The sequence below is a fragment of the Pan paniscus genome, chromosome 19, assembly GCF_029289425.2.
Source record: "Pan paniscus chromosome 19, NHGRI_mPanPan1-v2.0_pri, whole genome shotgun sequence".
Classification (NCBI taxonomy): domain Eukaryota; kingdom Metazoa; phylum Chordata; class Mammalia; order Primates; family Hominidae; genus Pan; species Pan paniscus.
This window is the reverse complement of record NC_073268.2, coordinates 27,747,459-27,772,296: the sequence shown is the minus strand read 5'-3', so window position 1 is coordinate 27,772,296 and position 24,838 is coordinate 27,747,459. Positions and strand designations below refer to the sequence as shown.

At 39.9% G+C, this 24,838-nt stretch overlaps 1 protein-coding gene across 1 annotated transcript in view; it reads left to right on the top strand.

Moving 5' to 3' along the window:
• AATF (apoptosis antagonizing transcription factor) overlaps window positions 1–24,838 on the top strand; it is a 101,990-nt gene that overhangs the window by 36,220 nt on the left and 40,932 nt on the right. The window contains exons 5-8 of the mRNA XM_003817954.5: window positions 1,597–1,711; window positions 3,510–3,711; window positions 4,237–4,401; window positions 5,764–5,847. Coding sequence (XP_003818002.1) covers window positions 1,597–1,711; window positions 3,510–3,711; window positions 4,237–4,401; window positions 5,764–5,847 — 566 coding nt within the window. The remainder of the gene's footprint in view (window positions 1–1,596; window positions 1,712–3,509; window positions 3,712–4,236; window positions 4,402–5,763; window positions 5,848–24,838) is intronic.

Below are 24,838 nucleotides of genomic sequence, written 5' to 3'. Positions count from 1 at the left end.
CAGCCTCCTGAGTAGCTGGGATTACAGGTGCACACCACCGTGCACGGCTAATTTTTATACTTTTAGTAGAGACGGGGTTTCGCCATGTTGGCCAGGCTGGTCTCGATCTCCTGACCTTAGATGATCCACCCGCCTCCGCCTCCCAAAGTGCTGGGATTACAGACATGAGCCACTGCACCTGGCCTCCAAAGTTCTGAGATTATAGGCACAAGCACTGCCCCTGGCTGAGGATGAGGTTTGTTCAGTGTGTGTGGTTTTTTTTGGAGACAGGGTCTCACCTTCACTCTATTGCTCAGGCTGGAGTGCCGTGGAGTGATCACTGCTCACCGCAGCCTCAACCTCCTGGGCTCAAGCCATCCTCCCACCTCAGGGCCCCTCCACCAAGTAGCTGGAATTACAGGTACGCGCCACCATGCCTGGCTAAATTTTTTTTTTTTTTTTTGGTTAGAGCCGGGGTCTCACTGTGTTGCTGAGGCTGGTCTTGAAACTCCTGGACTCAAGCAGTCATCCCCAAGGACCAGTTTTTTTTGTTTTGCTTTTTCCAGACAGAATCTTGCTCTGTCGTCCAGGCCAGAGTGCAGTGGCATGATCTTGACTCACTGCAACCTCCGCCTCCTGGGTTCAAGCAATTCTCCAGCCTCAGCCTCCCGAGTAGCTGGGATTACAGCCACCCACCACCACCCCCAGCTTATTTTTTTGTATTTTTTTTTAGTAGAGATGGGGTTTCACCATGTTGGCTAGGCTGGTCTCAAACTCCTGACCTTGTGATCCACCCGTCTCAGCCTCCCAAAGTGTTGGGATTACAGGCGTGAGCCACAGTGCCCGGCCAACCAGTTTTTATTCTGAAAGTTTTTATCCGTAGACTATATACATCATCTTGACCAGCTCTATTACATATGCATCTTATTGGCTCCAAGGAGAACCTGGTGAGAATATATTCTCAATGACCAAATTTTTAATATACAATTCAATACTGCAAATAGAAAGTCATTCATTAGCTTGGGTTTTCGTGTGTGAACAGGAACTTTTCCATAAGGATATGTGTTGAGAGATGGAGTGAAGGATGTGGCAGCTCAAACCAGAGGCACATGAGATCTCCTGGGGGCAAAGTGGAAGGTGTTGGTGGTGGGGATGCCTAGACAAAGTCCTACTATTTAGGAGAAGAGAAGGAAGTGCTCAAGGAGCTGACTGATAAGGAATAGTCCAGGAGGTCAGCAGGTAACCTGTAGGAAGATACCTAAGAAACTTAACACCAACGGAACAAATTAATGGTTATAATGAGAGGCCGGGGAGGAGTTTGTCAAACTTAATACATTTAAGAGCTGACAATGTATTGGACTCTTACTCTTTGCAGACACTTTTCTAAGCACCTTACATGCATGATCTTGCTTGTTCCTCACAACAATCCTGTGAAGTAGGCAACGTTGTTATTTCCATTTGGGAATATTTCAGAGAGTATTTAGTTCCTGTGCGTATCCTGTGCCTCCCCTTCACTCCCCACAGCCAGAACTGCTCAGGAGTCATGAGTTATAGGCATCACCTACTTTGGAGAATTGTAGATAATTAATTGTCCTTTCTCTGTCCTTTATTTCCCAGGTCACAAGGCACTTAAAGCATTGTTGAGGTCATTGGTAGGTCTTCAGGAAGAGTTGCTTTTCCAGTACCCAGACACTAGATATCTAGTAGATGGGACAAAGCCCAATGCGGGAAGGTAAGAGAACAGAATCATGGAGTTGCTTATTTTCTTTTCATTTGGATAGTTTCCCATCATTTATGAAAGAAAAGCTAAATTCTCTTCAGGCAGATATTAATGTTAGTAAAATAGAGTCTCATATTTACCTGATGGTCAGGATGGCACATAAGTTGGTGATTAGATTTTAGATTTTTATATTTAGTTGTACCTGATGTGCTTTGTGGTCTTAGACAAAGGCTTGCCTTCTCTTTAGATCTATTGGAATTAGAAGATAAAAGCACTTTGTTTTTTAGAGATGGGGTCTTACACTGTCATCCAGGCTGGAGTGCAGTGATGTGATCGCAGCTCACTGCAGCCTCAAACTCCTGGGCTTAAGCGGTCCTCCTGCTTCAGCCTCCCAGATAGCTGGGACTGCAGGCACTTGCCACCATGCCTGGCTATTTTTTTTTTTTTTTTTTTTTTTTTTTTTGTAGAGACAGGGTGCTGCTGTGTTTCCCTATCTGGTCTCAAACTCCTGGGCTGGAGCCATCCTTCCACCTCAGCCTCCTAAAGTGCTGAAATTATAAGCATGGGCCACTTCACCTGGCCAAAAGCACATTTTAAAAATATTAATGCTTAATTAATGTTTATGAAACATTCTGTGCCCATACCATATATTGGAATCACTGGTCACAGCCATCTCCTTTGAATAAAAGCTGTTATTATGAAAGATGGAAAAATTTCAGAAAACAGCAAAATAATTATCTTTTCCCCCTGAAATTATTACATTTGATGAAGATTTTTCCCCCTTTTGTTTACACCTGCTGTATATACCTGCTTGCTTTTTTTCCCTCGAGCTTATCTTTTGTTGCACTTTTTATCTACTGAACTAGTTGGGAGGACAGAAAGGAAGCTCACATTTATTGAGCACCTATTATATGTTGAGGTCAGTAATCCAGTGAGTGCAACTGGCAGATAGTTGGAGGTTGTATTACATTGCCATGGCAGTTGCATAGATGGCACTGCTGGTTAGTTAGTGCTAATTGTTGCCTACCACTTTGAGTTTTCTTCACATTCAGCTTCTCTTGTATTTGGTTCAACTAATATTATTCATCTTTCCTTAACAGTTGGTTACAGAGAGACACATTTCCCTTATTGATTTGAGGATTAAGGTCGTAGAAATATGGTTATGTGTTTAATTTTTAAATATTGTCCTATAATACTGCAGGCCTGGTTCATACACATTTCTAATAATTCTTTTAAAACCTCATTTATTTTTATGGTTTACTTACCTTTTAAAAAATATTTTGAAACTAGTTCTTTTTATATTTGTTTCAAAAGTTACATGAGGCTGGGTGTGGTGGCTCATGCCCTGTAATCCCAGCACTTTGGGAGGCCGAGGCAGGTGGATCACTGGAGGCCAGGAGTTTGAAACCAGCTTGGCCAACATAGTGAAACACCATCTTTACTAAAAATATGAAAAAAATTAGTCGGGCATGGTTGCACACACTTGTAATCCCAGCTACCCATGAGGCTGAGGCATGAGAATTGCTTGAACCCAGAAGTGGAGGTTGCAGTGAGCCAAGATCGCGCCACTGCACTCCAGCCTGGGCAACAGAGCAAGACTGTCTCAAAAAAAAAAGTTACACGAGTTTTTGATTGATCTCATGAATATTATTCTCAAAGAGCAAAAGCCATCCTTATATCTTTGGTGTTATTTTGAATGGAGACAGAACAGGTAAGGCCTAAATATTCTCAGTCCTTTATGTGAGCCTAGTTTTTAAATTTTAAGTAATGTTTGTTTACACTGGACATAATATTCTTACTGGTTTTCTAGTGAGGAGATTTCTAGTGAAGATGATGAGCTGGTAGAAGAGAAGAAGCAGCAACGAAGAAGGGTCCCTGCAAAGAGGAAGCTGGAGATGGAGGACTATCCCAGCTTCATGGCAAAGCGCTTTGCCGACTTTACAGTCTACAGGAACCGCACACTTCAGAAATGGCACGATAAAACCAAACTGGCTTCTGGAAAACTGGGGAAGGCAAGTGTGTGTATGCGTGCATGTATGTGTAAGATAGGTTGTGGCAACTTGAAGAAGTTTTAAGAAATTGGAACTACAGCTCATTTATATGGATGTTGTCACGATGTAATGGTAATCATTCATTTCTATAGCAAAATCTACTGAACTTCTGGCACTGGGGTTTATACGATTCAGACTTGGGATTTTAACTTTATTAGAAAGAATGTTTAATTCTTAAAATTGAGGCCTTGTAAGTGTTCAAGTGCTGAAAATCCAAATACTTTGAAGGAGTGGATTTCAAAGCAATAATTATTAAAGTATCAGAAGCTAATCTCCGTGTGTAGAAAAATGATATGACCTGCTTAAGACTAACTTTTTTTTTTAAGAACAATTATAGCCACTCACAAACTCAGTCCTTTACAGAAAGCCCCTCCTGAAAAGACGATTTTCTATCTCTCTGCTGACACAGAAAGATAGAGAAACCAATGTAGCTTGCCTTCAGCACTGATTTTCTGCATTATCTGACACTGCTTAATGTTGTTGCAGGGTTTTGGTGCCTTTGAACGCTCAATCTTGACTCAGATCGACCATATTCTGATGGACAAAGAGAGATTACTTCGAAGGACACAGACCAAGCGCTCTGTCTATCGAGTTCTTGGCAAACCTGAGCCAGCAGCTCAGCCTGTCCCAGAGAGTTTGCCAGGGGAACCGGTAAGAACTCTGTAATGCAGAGTGATTATGGGGAATAGTTTCTATGAGGCTTATTAGCTGAAAAACTTGTAGCTATTACCTGTTTATATAAGAGGTTAGTGAGAGAAAGGAAAGCAACACTACTTTACTGGATTACTGAGAGAAACTTGAGTGTATGTGAGAGGAGAGAGTTTTTTAAAATGGGGCTTCTATTAACTCCTGTGTGTCATCTTCTCTTAATTTTGAGTTTGATGCAGGAGTCTGGTAGTAGAAGCATTCATAATCCAATTTTCAAAATTCAGTTTTAAAGCTACTTCTGTAGAAATGTCAGTATTGAAACAAGTGTGTACTTTAGGCTCAACGTTTGCCATTTAGGTACTTTAGAAAGGGTGCAGAAGTGGAATAGTCAAATTCTTTTGTTTAAAGGAAACATTTAAAATTTTTTAATTTTAGAAGAAATATATACTTAATGCTTTTTTAGTTTATAACAACTTAAAATGAAAAGCAAAATTCTCTACTCTGAAAATTTCACTCCTGAGGTGAAATTTTTTTATTTTTTTTGTCAATTGCCTGTTAACGTAACTCCTGAGGTGAAATTTTCAGTATTTAATAGTTGTAACAAGTTTACAGTTAATAATTAATAGTTGTAACAAGTTTTTGGGTCTTTTCTATTTGTGTAACTATATATGTGTGCAAATAACAAATATATATGTATAAATATGGTTGCCTTTTTTACTAAATGAGAGACATTTATGTAGTATAAATATGTAAAATATTACAACTGTATTTAAAGTCTTGCAACTTTTAAAATCTAATAAGTCCTAGATACTCTTTCCATTTCATTACCTAGAGAGCTACCTCATTTTTCCTAATGACCTCAAAGTATTCCATTATATGGATATGCACTATCATTTATGCAAACAATGGATATTATGTTGTCTCCAGTTTCAGAAACACTGCTACAGGAAAGATTCCTGTACATGTATTATGTGTTCGTATAAATATATGGGTAGATTTCTTGAAGTGGAAGTGTTAAAGAAAATACACCAAATTCTGATAGATGTTGCCAAATTGCCTCCAAAAAGGCTGCATTAATTTCAGTCATAGAGGTGAAAAATGGTATCTTCTAATTCTAATTTACACATATTTAATTTGAATGAGGGTAAACATATTTTCATATGATTATTTATGGGTTTTTTTGGTCAACTGCCTGTTAATGTTTTTGCCTGTTTTCATATTGGACTGTTTTGTTTTTTAATTTTAAGAACTTTTTATATCTTAAGGAAAACAGTGCTTTGACTGTTCTACATATTATTTATAGTAGCTACGTTAGTTAGATAACCTTGTTGGGATTCACTCTTTTCTTACTCATTGTTAACATAGGAGATCCTTCCTCAAGCCCCTGCTAATGCTCATCTGAAGGACTTGGATGAAGAAATCTTTGATGATGATGACTTTTACCACCAGGTGAGACTTTTACACTCTCTTGTTACAAATCATGTTTTAGCATTTTAAAGCAGCTTATAGAATTTTCTGAACAAAGAAGTTGCTTATTTTGGAAGGATAGAGTCAGACAGTGAGTTAGAACTCCCGCGTTCAAAATCGACTTACAGTGTCATTGTGGATTTGTTGCTTTTCTTCTATTTTATGTTTTCCTTTTGAAATGAAAACAGCTATAGCTACTTTGTTGTTGCTTGAGTGTAAATTAGCTGTAAAACAGTTTCAGGTTTTTTTCTCTGAGTCAAGTGGGTTCTTTCTGAGCCATTTTTGATGATGCAGGATTTGTTAGTTATTTGGTTTCTTGTCTCATTACTATTAGAATGGGCCGTGGAGCTGGAGGGCTGGGATCCCAGAGTTCTTGAATTGCGCTACTCATCCTATTATCTGTTAAATCTTGTTCTTAATGTCTTTTTGTGCCTGTTGAAGTCAGTTAAGTATGTATTGAGAATGTCTGCAACTGTTGATTATAATAAGAGCATAGTGCTTTTGAAGACAGAGAGAATTGGTAGAAGTTGAAATATAGTCCAGTTCTCAATATGTTTTCAGACTCCCCCACTTCTTTCCCTGACATTACTCTCTGCTGGCATGCTGTTCTTTTTAATGATGCCAGAGACCGTTAAGATAGACTAAACATTTGGGCTCTTCTAGAGAACTAAAATAACTTCCTGTATTCCTGAGTCTCTTGATAAGTTATACTTTTTTTTTTTTTTTGAGATGGAGTCTTGCTCTGTCACCCAGGCTGGAGTGCAGTGGCGCAATCTCAGCTCACTGCAAGCTCTGCCTTCTGGGTTCACGCCATTCTCCTGCCTCAGCCTCCCGAGTAGCTGGGACTACAGGCGCCTGCCACCAGGCCTGGCTAATTTTTTGTATTTTTAGTAGAGACGGGGTTTCACCGTGTTAGCCAGGAGGGTCTCAATTTCCTGACCTCGTGATCTCCCTGCCTCAGCCTCCCAAAGTGCTGGGATTACAGGCTTGAGCCACTGCACCCGGCCAGACAAATTATACTTCTTAATAGAGTGTGTGTTAGGCTGTACCCTTTCTAGCTTAGTGGAGAATAGAGGAAGCTGTTCAGCAGTGATATACCAGTTATTGTTGAGCCATTGTTTATCAAGATAATTTTTTTCTCTGTCAAATTTTTAATGTGCTAAGTTTAGCCAGGTAATTTGCGACTGCTTGTTGAGGGTTTAGCCATGACTGCTGTACTGTGTATATGGATATGAGGAAGAACTTCTTAGGAAAATTACATGTAAAGTCAATATAGAACAAGTGATTTTATATTGGGGATACCTCTGGTCTTGCCCTAAAAAGAGAAAGAGACTTTCTATTAATTTTTTTTATTCATTCTATAATGTTTGATAAAATTATTGCCATAAGTAAGTCTTAAAAGTAATGACGAGAGGGTATAGGAAAAAAAGATTGGTGTGGCTGCAGCTGTTCCCTGTCAGAGGTCCTGATTCTTTTTTCCTCTTCTCTTATTATATTCATTTGTCAGAAGAGTAAGGAACTCTATTTTGTTCTAGAGTGTCTAAGGAAGTACCTGATATGGGATATTAATGCTGTATAATTGTGTGAGATCACGGGAGACAATCAAAAATGTTCCAGTCCTCATTAATTGAAGTGTACATTGTTCGATGGAAAGTGCATCATAAATTAAATAGGCTTAATAAAATAAACTGAAATTACTGGGGAGAAGTTGCCTCTGTTGGCAATCCTTAGTCTGAATTTTTTTTTTTTTTTTTTTTTTGCCTGGAGGTCTGTTTAAAAAGAAATAGCATTACTTGATTGGCCCTTCATCCCAATTAATAATTTTAACTTCGATAAATTCTGATTTCAGAGTTATGACTAGTCACATCTTAGCTTTTCCCCTTGCTGGTTAATTGGGGTGCTGGGGTTAATCTAAATTAAAACTTAAACTAATAGAGGTCAGCAAGGCAGCTAAAACACCTGAGTGAAACAAATGGGGCTGCCAGGCACAACTTTATCTTGGCTGTTTCCCAAGAGGGAAGTGGCAGCAAATTGGAGTTGTTTCAGCCTTCTGTAAAGGTGAATGATGGGTGACACTTGTTAATGTACAGCATCTCCGGAAGCATTCCAGATTGCTTTGCTGCTACACCAACTGCTGCCATCCGTGCACAGTCAGTAGGAACTGGACCAGTTGCCAACATCTGGCAGCACAGCAAGGAATGGGTGCAAGTCTTGAAACCCTGCAGATTCTAAATATGGTGCTTAGAACTGTGCAGGCTTTAATCACTTACCACTCTTTGGCAGCAGGCTACGACAGCTTATCCTAGCCTCGTACATCACATTCCGACATCTGCTGAGCTGCAAGGCAGCTGCACATTCATTTTCTTTTCTTGCCTTTTCTCTTTGCTTCCCATTCCCCTTCTTCTTCCCACTCCCCTCACCCTTCAGTTTTCCTCCCCCTCCCAAATATGCTTCTTGGGAGAGATGATCTGTAAAGATTACTGCTTCATTGTGTGCAAGTAATTGTGGTGATGCCAGGCCCTTGACAGACACAAGGTAGCACCTGTTCTGCTGACCTGGTTAATTTCTTCTGTTGAGTGGGATTTGCCAGAGATTGGAGCTGAAGCCAATTCAGTGATAAGGCTAAAGAAAATGGCTGTATGTTTTCTGTCACCTCCCAATTAAATTGGCTTCATAAAGTGCTTTCCTTTATTTGTCAGAGTAGTAAGCCTGAGCTAAGTGTTGCATTCAGAAGTGGTTCAATATATTACAATGGGCCTGTGAGTTTTCATTTGTGTGTTTTTTTTTTTTAACATGGTCATATGGAAGAGCTGGGTGGTGAATATAATACATTCCCCCTTTTTTAAAACCATACTTGAAGCCAGACTCTTTGGGTTCGTGTTTTGTAAGGAAGAGATTATAGCCACATTGAATTTTAATGTTCCATTGTAAGGGTTTAAAGGCTTACTTGGTTAATTCAGGTGTCTTGAAGCTGTGTGAATGCCCTAACTACTGAGAATGATGTGTGGGCTCAGAACACTCCCCCTCTACACACACATACTCATTCACACTTTCATTCTTTGTTTCTTAATGGGCTTTAAGTTACCATATCTTTCAAAATATACTTGTATTATTTAATAAAGGTACATGTATATATGTATGTATATGTGTGTGTACATACATACATATGTATATGTGTGTGTACATACATACATATGTATGTGTGTGGGCCATAGAAGATAGTATCTGATATCATAAATAATCTTATCATTTTTAGAGCTGAAAAGAACCTTAGAAGAAACTGACACCCTGAGAAGTTAAGTAACCGTCTGACATCATATAGTAAATGGCAACACTGGTAGTTAATGTCAGGACTTCTTAGACCAAGTCTTGCTCTGTCCATACCTTTATTTCTTAAATATTTCATTCTTGAGCCATAAAGAGATTTCACTGTAGTATTACAGTTTTCACTTTGTAAATAAATAAGCTTTATTTTCATAGAACCAGAAAAAGTATTTTGTGTTAGAAAGTAATTTTTTTCCTTAGAAGGCAAATGATTTATTGAACTTATGTTACTTAAACAATTCTTATGAAAAAATTAGCTTTATAGTTTTGTTACCGGTTTGTTTGGAAACTGGAATTGCTGAAAGCATGAAGTATAGCCAATGGTGAAGGTTTTATGAGAGAAACTGTTCATCTGCTTCAGAAAAGCATTGCGGGATTTTACTTCCAAACAGAATTACTTTACAGTTGGCCTATTTCTTGTCAAAGCGCATTCCTAAAGGCAGTTTCACAAAACATGAAGGTTGTAAATGACCACGAAGGATGAGCCATTCAGAAATGTTTTCAGTGTCTGTGTGTTATGTCATGATCCTATCTGCTACTTCATAACATTCAGTTCTCTTCAGATCTGTTGTCTGTATCACCATTTAAGGCTTTTGTTTTGTTTTATTTTTTTAAACCATCAGATGATCTTTGACTTGATAAGCCTAAGTTTTTAAAGAATCAGGGAAGGACCAGGATTTGCTAAACACTAGTGGCGTGCCAGTCCCTGGACTAAGTAGATAGGTACTTGGCATGTGTCTTGATTTAATCCTCACAAGATCCTTGCATTGTGATGTAACTGCACTTAGCAATAAGCTATATAAAGTGGCTGGTTTTCTTCTTTTCATATCCCAGATCGCAAACTAGTTTCTTGTCACTTCATGCGATATTTTGTTCTGAAAGGACTAATTGAGCTTAGATGTCGACAGATCAATACCTGGATTTCTAAGAGTTCATTAGGATTTTGTATGTTGCTTCTAGCTCTGTTTAGTTTTGATCTGGTTTGTCCTGTCACTTTGACTCTAGCCAAGAGTATCTAGAGAACGGCATAATAGGTTTTGCTCTTTTGATGACCACTTTGATGGGTTAAATTTCTTCTTTCATTTGCCATCAGGACATGTCTATAACTGACCTTGCCACATGCTGAATTTTTATGTCTAAGACATTTGATAATGCCATAAACAAGTAATTACTAATTCAGTGAACTATTAAAAGTCGATAATGTTGAGAAATAGAGAAGAGGCAGGCTTTTTGACATGACAGTTTACTTTAATTAAATTGGTGAGCGATTAATATGGACAGGTGATGTGGTGGAATTGTATGCATTTAGATCTTAGTGTGAATAAGAGGTGTCTCAAGCTACCCTTATGTTAATGGTGATATGATATTTTTTATATATTTGTTGTTTTTATTTATCGATTTATTTTGTTTGTTTGTTTGTTTTTGAGACAGGATCTCACTCTCTTGCCCAGGCTGGAGTGCAGTGGTGCAATCTCAGCTCACTGCGACCTCGACCTCCTGGGCTCAAGCAATCCTCCCACCTCAGCCTCCCAAGTAGCTGGGACTATAGACAGGTACCATCACACCCAGCTAATTTTCATATTTTTTGTAGAGACGGGGTTTTGCTGTGTTGCCCAGGCTGGTCTCGAACTCCTGGGCTCAAGCATTTGCCCACCTTAGCCTCCCAAAGTGCTAAGATTACAGGTGTGAGCCACGGCACCCAGCCTGGCAGGATGATATTCTTACTATTGGCATATATCTTTCCAGTGGTTCAACTGATGGTTAATAACATGTTTTTAAGTCTGATTTGAACCTGCCTCTGTGAATGAGTTGTTGGACTCATGTCTTCTGTTCAGGGCAGTATTTTGTTTTTAGTTTTACTTTAAAATGTTGCTGTTATTTGAGATCTGGATAGTGTTTCTTAAAAGTTTGATGAAACTTATTACGCATAGATATTTACGGTTATTTTAGAGAGAACATATGTATGAAGTACATAAATTTTAAAATTGGCCAGGCATGGTGGCTCACACCTGTAATCTCAGCACTTTGGGAGGCCAAAGTGGGTGAATGACTTGAGCCCAGGAGTTTGAGACTAGCCTGGGCAACATGGCGAAACTCCGTCTCTACAAAAAATGCAAAAAAAATGAGTCAGATGTGATGGCACTTGCCTGTAATCTCAGCTACTTGGAGACTGAGGTGGGAAAATCATCTAAGACCAGGAGGTCGAAGCTACGGTGAGCCAAGATCGCATCACTACACTCCAGCCTGGGCGACAGAGAATGAATAAATAAATAAATAAATAAATAAATAAATAAATAAATAAATGAATGAAATAAAAATTAAAAATTGAAATTATGATTGAAGATATAGCATGGAATTAGGTTTCTTGGGGCATAGTAATGGTATTAAAAACAACTCAAAGCAAATACCAGGGCCCAATTAAATTTCAGTTTTAATAACTGCAAGATTATTTTGTATACCATGTATAAGAATTTTATTGGAACTGCATGGTAGTTTCTGCTTCTTTAAGACATTTTCCACCAAAAGTGCTGCCATTGTATATCTGTCAATGTTTAGACCCAGGTATGTCATCAATATTAGCATTTGGTTGCTAGCTTGGGCTCACTGTTGTGGAAGCTGCACAGAACAGGAAGCAAAAGCCACATTTTAAATGCGAAGTCTAGAAATTTCATCAAACAGGAGCGTCAAGGTAAGGTGCACATGACTGGCCCTCATTTCTTTCAGGTTTCTTGCTTTAAAAAACATCAGAGCATGACTTGAGTACCACTACTTCGTTTAAACAAAGGTAAAACCTCAGAACGAAGCCTAAAACAGTACATTTTACAGGGCCAGCTAGGAAAGAGATAAGAATTGGCTTAGAAGTGTTGAAGAAACTTTTTCAAACACAAATGGTACCTGGAGAGTTTGCTAGGCAAATATGTGGCCAAAATTACCCTTTTTGTACTAATATGCCCAGTGTCAGCCAACTGAGTGTAAATTAAACACAGGATCCCAGCAGTATTTTAGTAGCCTCAAGTATAGAATTTGGCACTCCTCAAGAAATGGAGACATTACCTCTTCATTAAAGTAGGCATGAGGTCTTAGTATTAATGTGTTGCTCCTTTAAAAGTAACATATCGGAAAAATGATTTAGCAAAGAAAGGGGAAGTTTATAGGCATCTTCAAATATGTATATGTATTGTGAGAAAATCTTCACACTCTATACATCTGACAAAGGACTGATATCCAGAATCTACCGCAAACTCAAATCAGTAAGAAAAAAACAATCCCATCAAAAAGTGGGCTAAGGACATGAATAGAAAATTCTCCAAAGAAGATATACAAATGGCCAACAAACATGAAAACATACTCAGCATCGCTAATGATCAGGGAAATGCAAATCGAAAGCACAATGCGATACCACCTTACTCCTGCAAGAATGGCCATAATAAAAAAATCAAAAAACAGTAGATGCTGGTGTGGATTCAGTGAACAGGGAAACACTTCTATACTGCTGATGGGAATGTTAACTAGTACAGCCACTGTGGAAAACAGTGTGGAGATTCCTTAAAGAACTAAAAGTAGAACTACCATTTGATCCAGCAATCTCACTACTGGGTATCTACCCAGAGGAAAAGAAGTCATTATTTGAAAAAGATACTTGCAGATACATGTTTATAGCAGAACAATTCACAATTGCAAAATCATGGAGCCAACCCAAATGCCCATCAATCAACGAGTGGATAAAGAAACTGTGGTATATCTATATGATGGAATACTATAGAACCATAAAAAGGAATGAATTAACAGCATTTGCAGTGACCTGGATGAGATTGGAGACTATTACTCTAAGTGAAGTAACTCAGGAGTGGAAAACAAACATCATATGTTCCCATGGATATGTGGGAGCTAAGCTATGAGGACACAAAGGCATAAGAATGATACAATGGACTTTGGGGACTCGGGGGGGAAGAGTGGGAGAGGGGCAAGGGATAGAAGACTACAAATATGGTGCGGTATCTACTGCTTGGGTGATGGGTGCACCAAAATCTCACAAATCACCACTAAAGAACTTAGCCATGTAACCAAATACTACCTGTAACCCAGTAACTTATGGAAAAAAAAAATGTATATGTATTGTTGATCTAGATAAAAACATAATCATTTTAAAGTTGGATAGCGTCTTTGGAGACCATCAAGTCCAAACTCTCTTTTCACAAGTGCAGAAAATGGAGCCTGAAGGAAGTACATGACTGTTGTAAGATTTACCCACTTAGTGAAATAGGACATTGAAACCTGTGTTCTTGCTCCCAGTTTGATTTTCTTTCTGACACATTATACTCCCTTCTGATTGGACAAGTTTGAAAATCCTTTGAGAATTTTATTTTCAAATCTATATCTGTTTAGGACATTGGAGATCTACTGTATCTTTTAGCACTCTGACGATTCACAAGTATCACTTTTATACAGTTATAAACTTTATTCAGTTAACATTTATTAGTCTGGGCACAGTGGCTCACATCTATGGTCCCAGCTCTTTGGGAGGCCAAGGCAGGAGGATTGCCTGAGTCCAGGAGTTCAAGGCCAGCCTGGACAATATAGTGAGACCCTGTCTCTAAGAACAACAACAAAAACATTTATTATGCCAGATGCTAGTTTTATAAAGGCTAGTAAGACCAAAATCCCTGCCCAAAGAATTTGTGTTACCTAAGAAGAGTGAATATCTATGCAGTCACAAAATTAAAAGTGTGACTTTAATAAAATTAAGGTGGAGAAAATAAATGTTGAAAAGAGCAATCAGGTATTTGATACAAAAATGTACATGTGGTTCTCTAGGGTTCTCACAAACATGCCTCAAGCATTCATTAGCCTACTGGTTTACCCCTCAACATACACCTGATCTAATTCTACAGTAATTTCTCTATAACTTGTAAAAGGCCTTACGAGGCACTATTTGACATAAACATTGGATAATACAAATTCCATATTTTCCAAGAATGTAATCATTGTTGGAAGCCGTATGGAGTTGCTGGTATCCACTGTTACTTATTTCAGGGTAGAAGAACCTTCAGATTGGTGATAGGTAGAAGAGTGTTCATTTTGCTATTGTCTACTTTTGTGGATGTTTGAAAATTTCTGTAATAAAAAGTTAAAGAGGAAAAAAGTCATATTTCTTTTTTCCTTCATTCATTCAACAAATATTTGAGTATCTACTGTGTATTTATTGAGTAACTACTGTCCTAGGCTGTGCTGTCTAATGTAGTAACCGCATATGGCTGTTTAGATTTAAATTTTGATTAATTTAAATAGTATAAAATAAATGGTTCAGCTCCTCAGTCACACTAGTTATATTTCAAGTGCTAAGTAACCACATGTGCTAGTTGCTATTGTATTGGATAGTGCAAATGTAGAACATTTCCATTACCACAGAAAGTTCTCTTGGAGCTCTGTTAGAGGCTGGAAGAAAACAAAGTTCCTGCCCTCATGAGCGTTCATTCTAGCTTAGAGGTAGGATGAAACAGGGAACTACATTGTGACAAATGCAGTAGAGAATGATGAAACTGGTTATGGTGAAAGCAAGCCCTAGGATAGGGAAGTGATGGTTACTGTTTTAATTTAGGATGTTTAGGAGATAAAGATATTTGAGAAGAGACCTGAGGAAATGACAAACAGAGCCATGCAGTTGTCTGGGGGAAGAGCATTAGGGACAAAGGGGATGGCAAGTGCACAGACTCTGAGGCAAAAGAGAGGCTAGCGTGTTCCAGGAAAATCAGGGAGGCCAGAGTCATGGGGGTCGGTGGGGGAGGAGGCAAGAAAGAGGATGGTAGGAGAGGAAGTCAAGAGGTAATGGGAGACCAGGTCCTGTGGGACCTTGTAGGCCGCTGTAGCACTTTGATGTGGCTGAGATGGGAAACTACCAGAGGATTTTGAATATAGAGGAGTAATATGATTGGACTCATATTTTAAAAGGATCACTGATGGCTGTGTTAAGAGTAGACATGAGAGAATGGGGGGCAAGGTGGCAGACAGGGGACCAGTTAAAAGACTCTAGTGATAATCCAGGCAAGCGATGGCAGTGGCTTAAACTAGGGTGGTTTTGGAAGAGAGAACTGGTTGGATTCTGGATTTATGTTGAAGGTTGAGCTGACACAGGATTTGCTGATGGGTTGTATGTGGTATATCAAAAGAGAGTAGTCAAGAATGACCATTAAGATTTTGGCCTGAGCAGTTGGAGGGATTAAGTTGCTATTTACGGAGTTGGGAAAAAACAGTGAGAGAAGCTAGTTTGGAAGATAAATCAGGAGCTCGGTTTTGGTTATATTGCCCCCTCCTCCCAACCCCTGTGGACCTATGTTGGCTTTATTTTTGTTACTAGGACCTATGTTGGCTTTATTTTGGTTACAGATTAGTTATATTGTTTATGATACTTCTGCCACATTCATGTGGAGTTGTTGAAGAGTTATATATATATTTTTGGAGTTCATGGGAAGGTCCAGGCTGAAGGTATAAATTTGTGAGCCATCAGCCTATAGGTTGTATTTAATACCATGAGATTGAATGAGATTACCTAGAAAATGAAGGCAGAGAGAAAAAGAGATTCGAAGCCCACGTCCTGGAACATTCAAATATTTATAGATTGGGGAGATGGGAAGGACCAACAAAAGTGATGAAGAAGGAGCAACCAGTGATGTAAGAGAGAATAAAGGAAGAGTGATTTTCCAGGTTGCATGTAAAGAAAGTGTTTCAAGAAGGAGGAGATCGCTTGAGCCCAGGAGTTTGAAGCTGCAGTGAGCTATGATCATACCACTGCACTCCAGCCTGGCTAACAGAAGGAAACTCTGTCTCTTACCCACCTCCCACAAAAAAAAGGTGAATTCAGTATTATCCTGATACCCAAACCAGACTAAAACATCACAAAGAAGAAATTACAGGCTGTGCACAGTGGCTTAGGCCTGTTATCCCAATACTTTGGGAGGCCAAGGTGGGAGGATTGCTTGAGCCCAGGAGTTTGAGACCAGTCTAGGCAACACAGGGAGACCCCGTCTCTATAAAAAGCAAAAAAACTATCCAGGCATGGTGGTCCATGCCTGTAGTCCCAGCTATTCAGGAGACTGAGGTGGGAGGATCTGCTTGAGGTTGGGAGGTCGAGGCTGCAGTGAACTGTGATTGTGGCACTGTGCTCCAGCCTGGGCAACAGAGCAAGACCAAGAAAAGAGAGAGAGAGAGAAAGGAGAGAGGGAGGGAGGAAGGAGAAAGAGAGAGAGGGGAGAGAGAGAAAAAGGGATGGGAGGAGGAAGGGAGGAAGGAAGGAAGGAAGGAAGGAAAAAAAAAAAAAAAAGGAACATAAAAAGGATTACACACCATGACCAAGAAGGATTTAGCCCAGGAATGCGAGGTTAGTTTAACATCAAGAATCAATTAATGTATTATAACATATCAATAGAATATGGAAAGAAACCACATGATCATCTCAATAGAGACAGCAAAAGCCTTTAACATCTTCTCATGAGAAAAACATTTTTAAAACTAGGGATACAAGGAAACTTCCTCACCTGATAAAGAGCATCTGTGAAAACCACAAATAACGTCATACTCACTGACCAGAGACTGAATGCTTTCTCCTGAGATTAGGAACAAGACAAGGATGTCTGCTCTTGCCACTTATTCAGCATCATACTATCTAGCCAGGGCAGTTAGGCAAGAAAAAGAAAAGACATCCAAATTGGAAAGGATGAAGTAAAACTATCTTTTATTTGCAGATGATATGATCCTATATATAGAAAGTACCGGCTAGGCACGGTGGCTCACGTCTGTAATCCCAGCACATTGGGAGGCCAAGTGGGTCAGATCAACTTGAGGCCAGGAGTCAAGACCAGCCTGGCCAACATGGTGAAACCCCGCCTCTACTAAAAATACAAAAATTAGCCAGGCGTGGTGGTGTACGCCTGTAATCCCAGCCACTCGCAAGGCTGAGGCAGGAGAATCACTTGAACCTGGGAGGTGGAGGTTGCAGTGAGCCATGATAGCACCACTGCACTCCAGTCTGGGCAACAGAGGGAGACTCCGTCTCAAAAAAAAAAAAAAAAAAAAACTAAAGAAGCCACCAAAAAACTACTAGAGCTAATTAATAAATGAATTCAGCAAAGTTGTAGGATACCAAATGAATGCACAAAAATCAGTTGTGTTTCTGTATACCAGCAATGAATGACCTAAAAAGGAAATTAGAAAAATAATTCCATTTAAAATAGCATCTGGCTGGGCATGGTGCCTCACACCTGTAATCCCAGCACTTTGGGAGGCCAAGGCGGGCAGATCACAAGGTCAGGAGATTGAGACCATCCTGGCTAACACGGTGAAACCCCGTCTCTACTAAAAATACAAAAAAAAAAAAAAAATTAGCCAGGCGTGGTGGTGGGCGCCTGTAGTCCCAGCTACTTGGGAGGCTGAGGCAGGAGAATGGCGTGAACCCAGGAGGCAGAGCTTGCAGTGAGCCAAGATAATGCCACTGCAGTCCGGCCTGGGTGAAAGAGCGAGACTCCATCTCAAAAAAAAAAAAAGCATCTAAAATAATAAAATACCTAGGAATAAACTTAACCGAGAAGATGAAATATTTAACACACTGAGCATTATAAATATTGCTGAAAGAAATTAAAGACCTAAATAAATGGAAAGCTGTCCCATGTCCATGGATTAGAAGACTTAACATTATTAAGATGACAGTACTCCCCAAATTGATCTAAAGCTTCAAAACAATCCCTATCAAAATTCCTGTTGCTGTTTTTGTTTTTTTGTTTTTTTTGCAGAAATTAACAAGCTGATTCTAAAATTCGTATGGAAATGTAAGGACCCAAAATAGCCAAAATTATCTTGGAAACAAAACAAAACAAAGTTGGAGCATTCACACTTTCCAGTTTCAAAACTTACCACAAAGCTCCAATAATCAAGACATTGTGGTGCTGGCATAAGGCTAGGCATATAGATCAATGGAATATAATTGAGAGTCCGGAAGTTAACCTTTACATTTATAGTTAATTGATTTTCAACAGGAGTACCAAGACGATTCAGTGGGCAGAAGAACAGTTTTTTGTTTTGTTTTTTAACAAATGGTGTTGGAGCAACTGGATATCCACATGCAAAAGAATGAAGATGGAGCCTTCCCTCACACCTACACAAAAGTTAACTATAGTGAATCACAGACCCAAACATAAGAGCTGAAACTATTAAACTTTTAGAAAAAAAACAGGAGTAAATCTTCATGCTGCAGGTAGATTAAGTAAGATGAGGGCTGAGAGAGAATTGATCTTGGTTTAGCAATGTGGAAGCCATTGGTGACCTTGACAAGAACTTTTTTTTTTTTTTTTTTTTGAGACGGGGTCTCATGTCACCAGGGCTGGAGTGCAGTGGGGCTCACTGAAACTTCTGCCTCCCAGGCTCAAGTGATCCTCCCACCTCAGCCTCCCAAGTAGCTGGAACTAAAGGCGTGCGCCACCACACCCGGCTGATTTTTGTATTTTTAGTAGAGATGGGGTTTTGCCGTGTTGCCCAGGCTGGTCTCACACTCCTGATCTCAAGTGATCTGACTGCCTCAGCCTCCCAAAGTGCTGGGATTACAGGTGCGAGCCACCATGTCTGACCAACAAGAACTCTTTTAGTAGAGTGGTGGAGGGGGTTCAAGAGAGAATGGGAGGAGGCCGGGCATGGTGGCTCACACCTGTAATCCCAGCGCTCTGGGAGGCCAAGTTGGGCAGTTCACTGGAGATCAGGAGCTTGAGAACAGCCTTGGGCAACATGGCAAAACCCCATCTCTACTAAAAATACAAAAAATGAGCAGGGCATGGTGGCATGCGCCTCTACTCCCAGCTGCTCAGGAGGCCGAGGCAGGAGAATCGCTTGAACCCAGGAGGTAGAGGTTGCAGACTTTTTTTTGGTGGCTCCCGCCTGTAATCCTAGCACTTTGGGAGGCCGGGGCAGGTGGATCACTTGAGGTCAGGAGTTCAAGACCAGCCTGGCCAACATGGTGAAACCCCATCTCTACTAAAAATACAAAAAATTAGCCAGGCGTGGTGGCGGACGCCTGTAATCCCAGCTACTTGGGAGGCCGAGGCAGGAGAATTGCTTGAACTCAGGAGGCGGAGGTTGCAGTGAGCTGAGATCGCACCATTGCACTCCCGCCTAGGCAACAAGAGCTAAACTCTGTCTGAAAAAAAAGAGAGAGAGTGAGAGGAAATAAATTGGAGACAGTGAGTATAGACAGCTTTGAGGAGGTTTGCTGTAATGGGAATAGAGAAATGGGACAGCTGCTGGAAGGTTTGAGAGAGAGTTTTAAGATAGGAGATGTATTTTGTATGTTGATGGAAATGATCCCGTAGAGAGGTAAAAATGGATGTTGCAGGAAAGAGGTAGGGATTGCTGGTCAGTACACAAGTAGGGAGGGGTTGGTGTGATGGATAGAGGGAAGGCAGGACTTATGAGTATAGTTGCAGGGAGGTAAGGGGTGAGAGCATGTGCAGAGTCCTCATGTGAGTGCTTCTATGTTATTTTATGATATTTCTTATGAATGAAGGAGCCGAGAGTGATAAGATGTAGGAGGATATGGAGGTTTGAGAAAAGAGAGGGTAAGAAAAAGTTACCTCAGAGAGTGAATGGACTAGGAAAGCGTAGCTGCACTGTCAGGTAGCCTAAAAGACCCACAGGTTACTGGTAATATGAAAGTGAGGCCAGTTTGCAAGATCTGGTCTTTCTCTCACTACATTCATCCATGTGGATGCAGGTACTGAGATTTAACATGGCTTGGGGTTTTGCCATGGAAGTACAGGGAAATAATCCCTTGCCAACAATTCCGAGATTAAAAATCTGAAAACTCGTAGTTTTGTTTGTTTTGGTAAGTTTGGCAAACTATTGTGGTGGCAGCACCTGATCTGAATGAACATGAAGCTATTTATAGGCTTTATTTATCACATATATGTGGGAATATATATTTTGCTACAGAAATTTTGTGTTTGACTTTGGGGTGCTGCCCCAGACTCTGCTGACACATTTATGACATATGCAGTGTATTACCTTTCTAAAATATGGAACATTCTGAATTCCAAGATACATCTATCCCTAAGGGACTGTGGGTCTGTACGACAAAAGGATAGCTTGCAGGGGAGTTCAGGGTGTATATCAGGGGTGATTATCCTGATGGATTTTGGAATCTCATTCACCTGGGTAAGGAGAGCAGTAAGCACAGGAGGAGAGGAAGAGGGATGCTGAAAAGGTGGCAGGATTGATGGTTTATTGATTCTGGTGGGGCTGAAGAATTATTGGCATCTGAAGGCTAGAGGGAGAATGCTGGAAATATAGGGAGAGATTTATTTCAGCTGGGCTTTTGGTTCTTAAGGGACATAATCACAGAATACAAGTTAGTACTACCCTTTCAGTTTCCTACTTGTGAATCCTTCTCTAGTTCAGAATGACTTCCTTTTTATTCTTTAAACACAAATGACATATAGTAAAAGAAACCCTGCTAAATAAAGAATGCTAAAAAATAGTAACTGAGCTGGTATCCGAGAGGATCTAAAACCCTTCTTCCTGCCTTTATTATAAATGGAGGGGGAGGTACACACCAAGACATCCATCTAGTGACCAATGGGCAGAATTTTTGAAGTGGGAACTCTTGGAAAATCTAAACAGCACCTTCCGTACATTGTTACTTTTAGTATGGATTAGAAAGCATGGCTTGCTGGGTACAGTGGCTCACTCCTGCAATCCCAACACTTTGGGAGGTCAAGGTGGGAAGATTGCTTGAACCCAGGAGCTTGAGACTAACCTGGGCAACATAGTGAGACCCTATCTCTATAAAAAATAAACAGTAAAAAAAGTAACCAGGCATGGTGGCTTGCGCCTGTGGTCCCAGCTACTCAGGAGGCTGAGGTAGGAAGATGACTTGAGCGCAGGACCTCAGGGCTGTACAGTGAACTATGATTGTGCCGCTATACTCCAGCCTGAGTGACAGAGCAAGACCCTGTCTCTAAAAAAAGAAAAAAAAGAGGTTTCCTTAAATTTAAAAAAGAAAAAAAGAGGGCCAGGTGCGGTGGCTCTTCCCTGTAATCCCAGCACTTTGGGAGGCCAAAGCGGGTGGATCAGCTGAGGTCAGGAGTTCGAGACCAGCCTGACCAACACGGTGAAACCTCATCTCTACTAAAAACACAAAATTAACTGGGCTTGGTGGTGCATGCCTGTAATCCCAGCTAGTAGGGAGACTGAGGCAGGAGAATCGCTTGAACCCAGGAGACTGAGATTTCAGTGAGCTGAGATCACACCATTGCACTCCAGCCTGGGCAACAAGAGCAAAACTCCGTCTCAAAAAAAAAGAATTGCATAAGTCAGTCACTTAGTCCTTGTAAAATTCCTTTTATTTGTTGGAAACAGAAAAGCAAATTGGCAAGTTTTTTAGCATTTGAATTGCTTTAATTCTTACTCTGTCTTCACTCATCAGGGCCTAATACTGATAGTGATTTACTTACACTTCTAGTTAATAATTAGACATTGGGAGACACGATATATCATGCCTAATGGAAATATATGGGGTCTGATGAGAAAGTTTTCTGTGTTGACTAATAAATTTTAACCCAAATGGCCAAGCTTAGTGAAATATTATGGCCTTTGAAGTATTTTAGGGCTTGTGCTGAGAAAATAGTACTGCTTTATTCAATGAATGAAGTTATCATTTCTTCCAAATCGTAGGCCTTAGCGCTAGCTCCGGAGTGGAGGCATGCTGCAACGCAGAATCAAAAAGTGGAAAAACTAATCAAATCCTTAAAGACCAAGGGCAGTGAGGCAGAATTAGGCTGACTTTTTCAGTGGTAGCCTCTAGCTATGCATTCTCTTATTTGAGTAACCAAAGGTGGACTATTTGTAACTTTAGTATTAAGATACTTCTTAGACCTTATTTGCATAACCTGATTTCCTTTCATTCTTCCCTGTGTTATTCTGTAAATATTGCACTTTCCCTTGTAAAAGGTGGCTGCTTTTCATGCTTGTTGACAAAATCTAGAAGACTGCTTGCTACTTGACTCTTTGAGTTTAGGAATATTATTTTGAAATAGGGTCTCACTCTGTCACCCAGGCTGGACCATAGTGGTGCAGTCATAGCGCACTGCAACCTCAAAAAGACATTACAGAAGGAAAATGAATAAGGGACTGGTATCCAGAATATGTAAAGAACTCTTACAGCTCAATAACAAAAAGACAAATAACCTCATTTAAAAATGGGCAAAGGGTCTGAATAGACATTTCTCCAGTGAAGATATACAAATGGCCAGTAAGCACAGGAAGATGCTCTGCATCATTAGCCATTAGGGAAATGCAAATCAAAGCTGCAATGAGAATGTATCATACCTGCTAGGATGGCTGTCAGTCAGTGTTTACATTATTATTACTAAGTAAATGTTGTTCTCAAGTGTCTTAGTCTGTTCTGCATTGCTATGAAGGAATACCTGAGAATGGGTAATTTTTGAGGAAGAAAGGTTTCTTTGGTTCACTCTTCTGCTGCTGGGAAGATTGGGCTTCTAGTGGAAGCCTCAGGCTGCTTCTGTTCATGAAGGAAGGCGGAGGGGAGCTGGCATGTGCAGAGATCACGTGGCAAGAGAGGAGGCTAGAGGACTGAGGCATGCCAGGCTCTTTTCAACAGCCAGCTCCTGGGCTCTAATAGAGCGGGAACTCACTCCCCATAACCAAGGGAGGACTTTCATCTATGCATGAGGGATCTACCTCCATGGCCCAGACACTTTCCATTAGGCCTCTCCAACATTGAGAGCAAATTTCAGCATGAGGTTTGGAGGGGACAAACATCCCAACTATAGGAACAAGCGCTATATTATGATTACATTTTTCTTACAAATTTGTTTTTTCCTAGAGCTAATAATGCCTGTTTTTAAAAGATTTGCCTAGTTTTCTGTGTAACTATTGCTGTTTTTCCCTATATACTCCACATGCCTTGAATATATAAAATAACCTATCCTTTTGCACCTCGCTTCTACTTTTTCCCCTTGGAGACCTCATCCTAGAGCTCTCTGGACTCTTCTGGCGTGGCTGCACACCAGGCCTGCTGGCTGTATTCCTGGGACTTGCCTTTGCTTCTTCCCTGAGTTAGACCTCTCGTTTCTAATATCTTATGTCTTGATTTTTGTATACTCATTTACTGAAGTACATCTTCCTGTGAAAGAGTACACAGAAAGTAAATTGTTGAGTCCTTACGTGTATGAAAAATGCATTTATGTAACTCTCATTATACTTGGTTAATAATTTGGCTGAGGAGGCAGAGGCTGTAATGCGCTGAGATTGCACCACTGCACTCCAGCCTGGGTGACAGAGCAAGACTGTCTTAGTAATAATAATAATAATAATAATAATAATAATAATAATAATAATAAGGCTGTATATGGAATTTGAGTCTGGAAGTCATTTTCCATAGAATTTTGAAGGTACCTTGCTGTCCTCTGCTATCTGCTCTTGCTATTGAGATGTCTTTTCCCATTCAGATTTCCATTCTTTAATATGTAGGGCGACTGTATAATTTATTATCAAAACTGGGACATGTAAGGTGCTAGTCTGACAGCATATTAGGACAACAGGTGTAAACCAGGACTTTCTTGGTAAACTGGGACATATGATCACCTCTTTATATGTAACCTGTTTTTTCTTTAACTGCTTAGGATCTTTTCTTTACCTGTGGTGTTCTACATTTCATGATGATGTGTCTTGACAGAGGCCCTTTTTTATTCATTGCACTAGGTCTTTGCAGTTGTATTCCTGTTCTTTCTTTGATTTGGGAAAATTTTCAGTATTCCTTCAAACATTTTCTCCCAGCCTTTGTTAGTTAGATGTTTGACTTTCTGGATTATCCTCTAAATTTTTGTCTTGTCTTGCAAATAAGCAAGGGGATATTATCTTTTTGTCTTTTGGCTTTCTTTTTGTTTTATATCAGAGATTTTCATTCATTTAAGTTCTTCTGTTGGATTTTTTAAAATTTTCTGTTTAGTGTTTAATTTCTCATTTTAGTCTTTTTCACAGCATCCTGCTCTTATCAAAGTATACCCTCTCCCACTCCTGGGATATTCATTGTAAGTTTTGGGGGTTTTTTTCTCCTTTTTAATTATTTATTTTGTTCTCTGCATTGCTTCCTTGAGTCTCTTTTCTATTTGTTTGGTTTGTGCATGAGGATTTCCTCAGATGCAGGCGATCCTTAACTGTCTGTTCATATTTAAGAGTAAAGCATTAAAGTTTATTATTCGGAATCTCTGAAACCTGGGCAGAGCTTTTTGGCTTCTTTAAATATAATTATGCTGTGAACTGACCTCTTTGTTAGAGTAGCCTTGGATGTCAGAATTTGTATTTGTTTGCTTTGTTTTCTATATATCTATTTGTTTGTGCTGCTATAGTAAAATACCACAGACTGGGTAATCTTAAAAGAACAGAAATTTATTTCTCACAGTTCTGGAGGTTGTAAAGTCCAAGAACAAGAAGCTGGCAGTTTCTGTTGTCTGGAGAGGGCTGCTGTCTGCTTCCAAGATGGTGCCTTGATGCTGAATTCTTCTGAGGGAATTCACATGGCAGAAGGTGGAAAGGCAAAAGGGACAGACTCCCTCCATCATGCCCTTTTAGAGGGACGCCTAATCCCATCCAC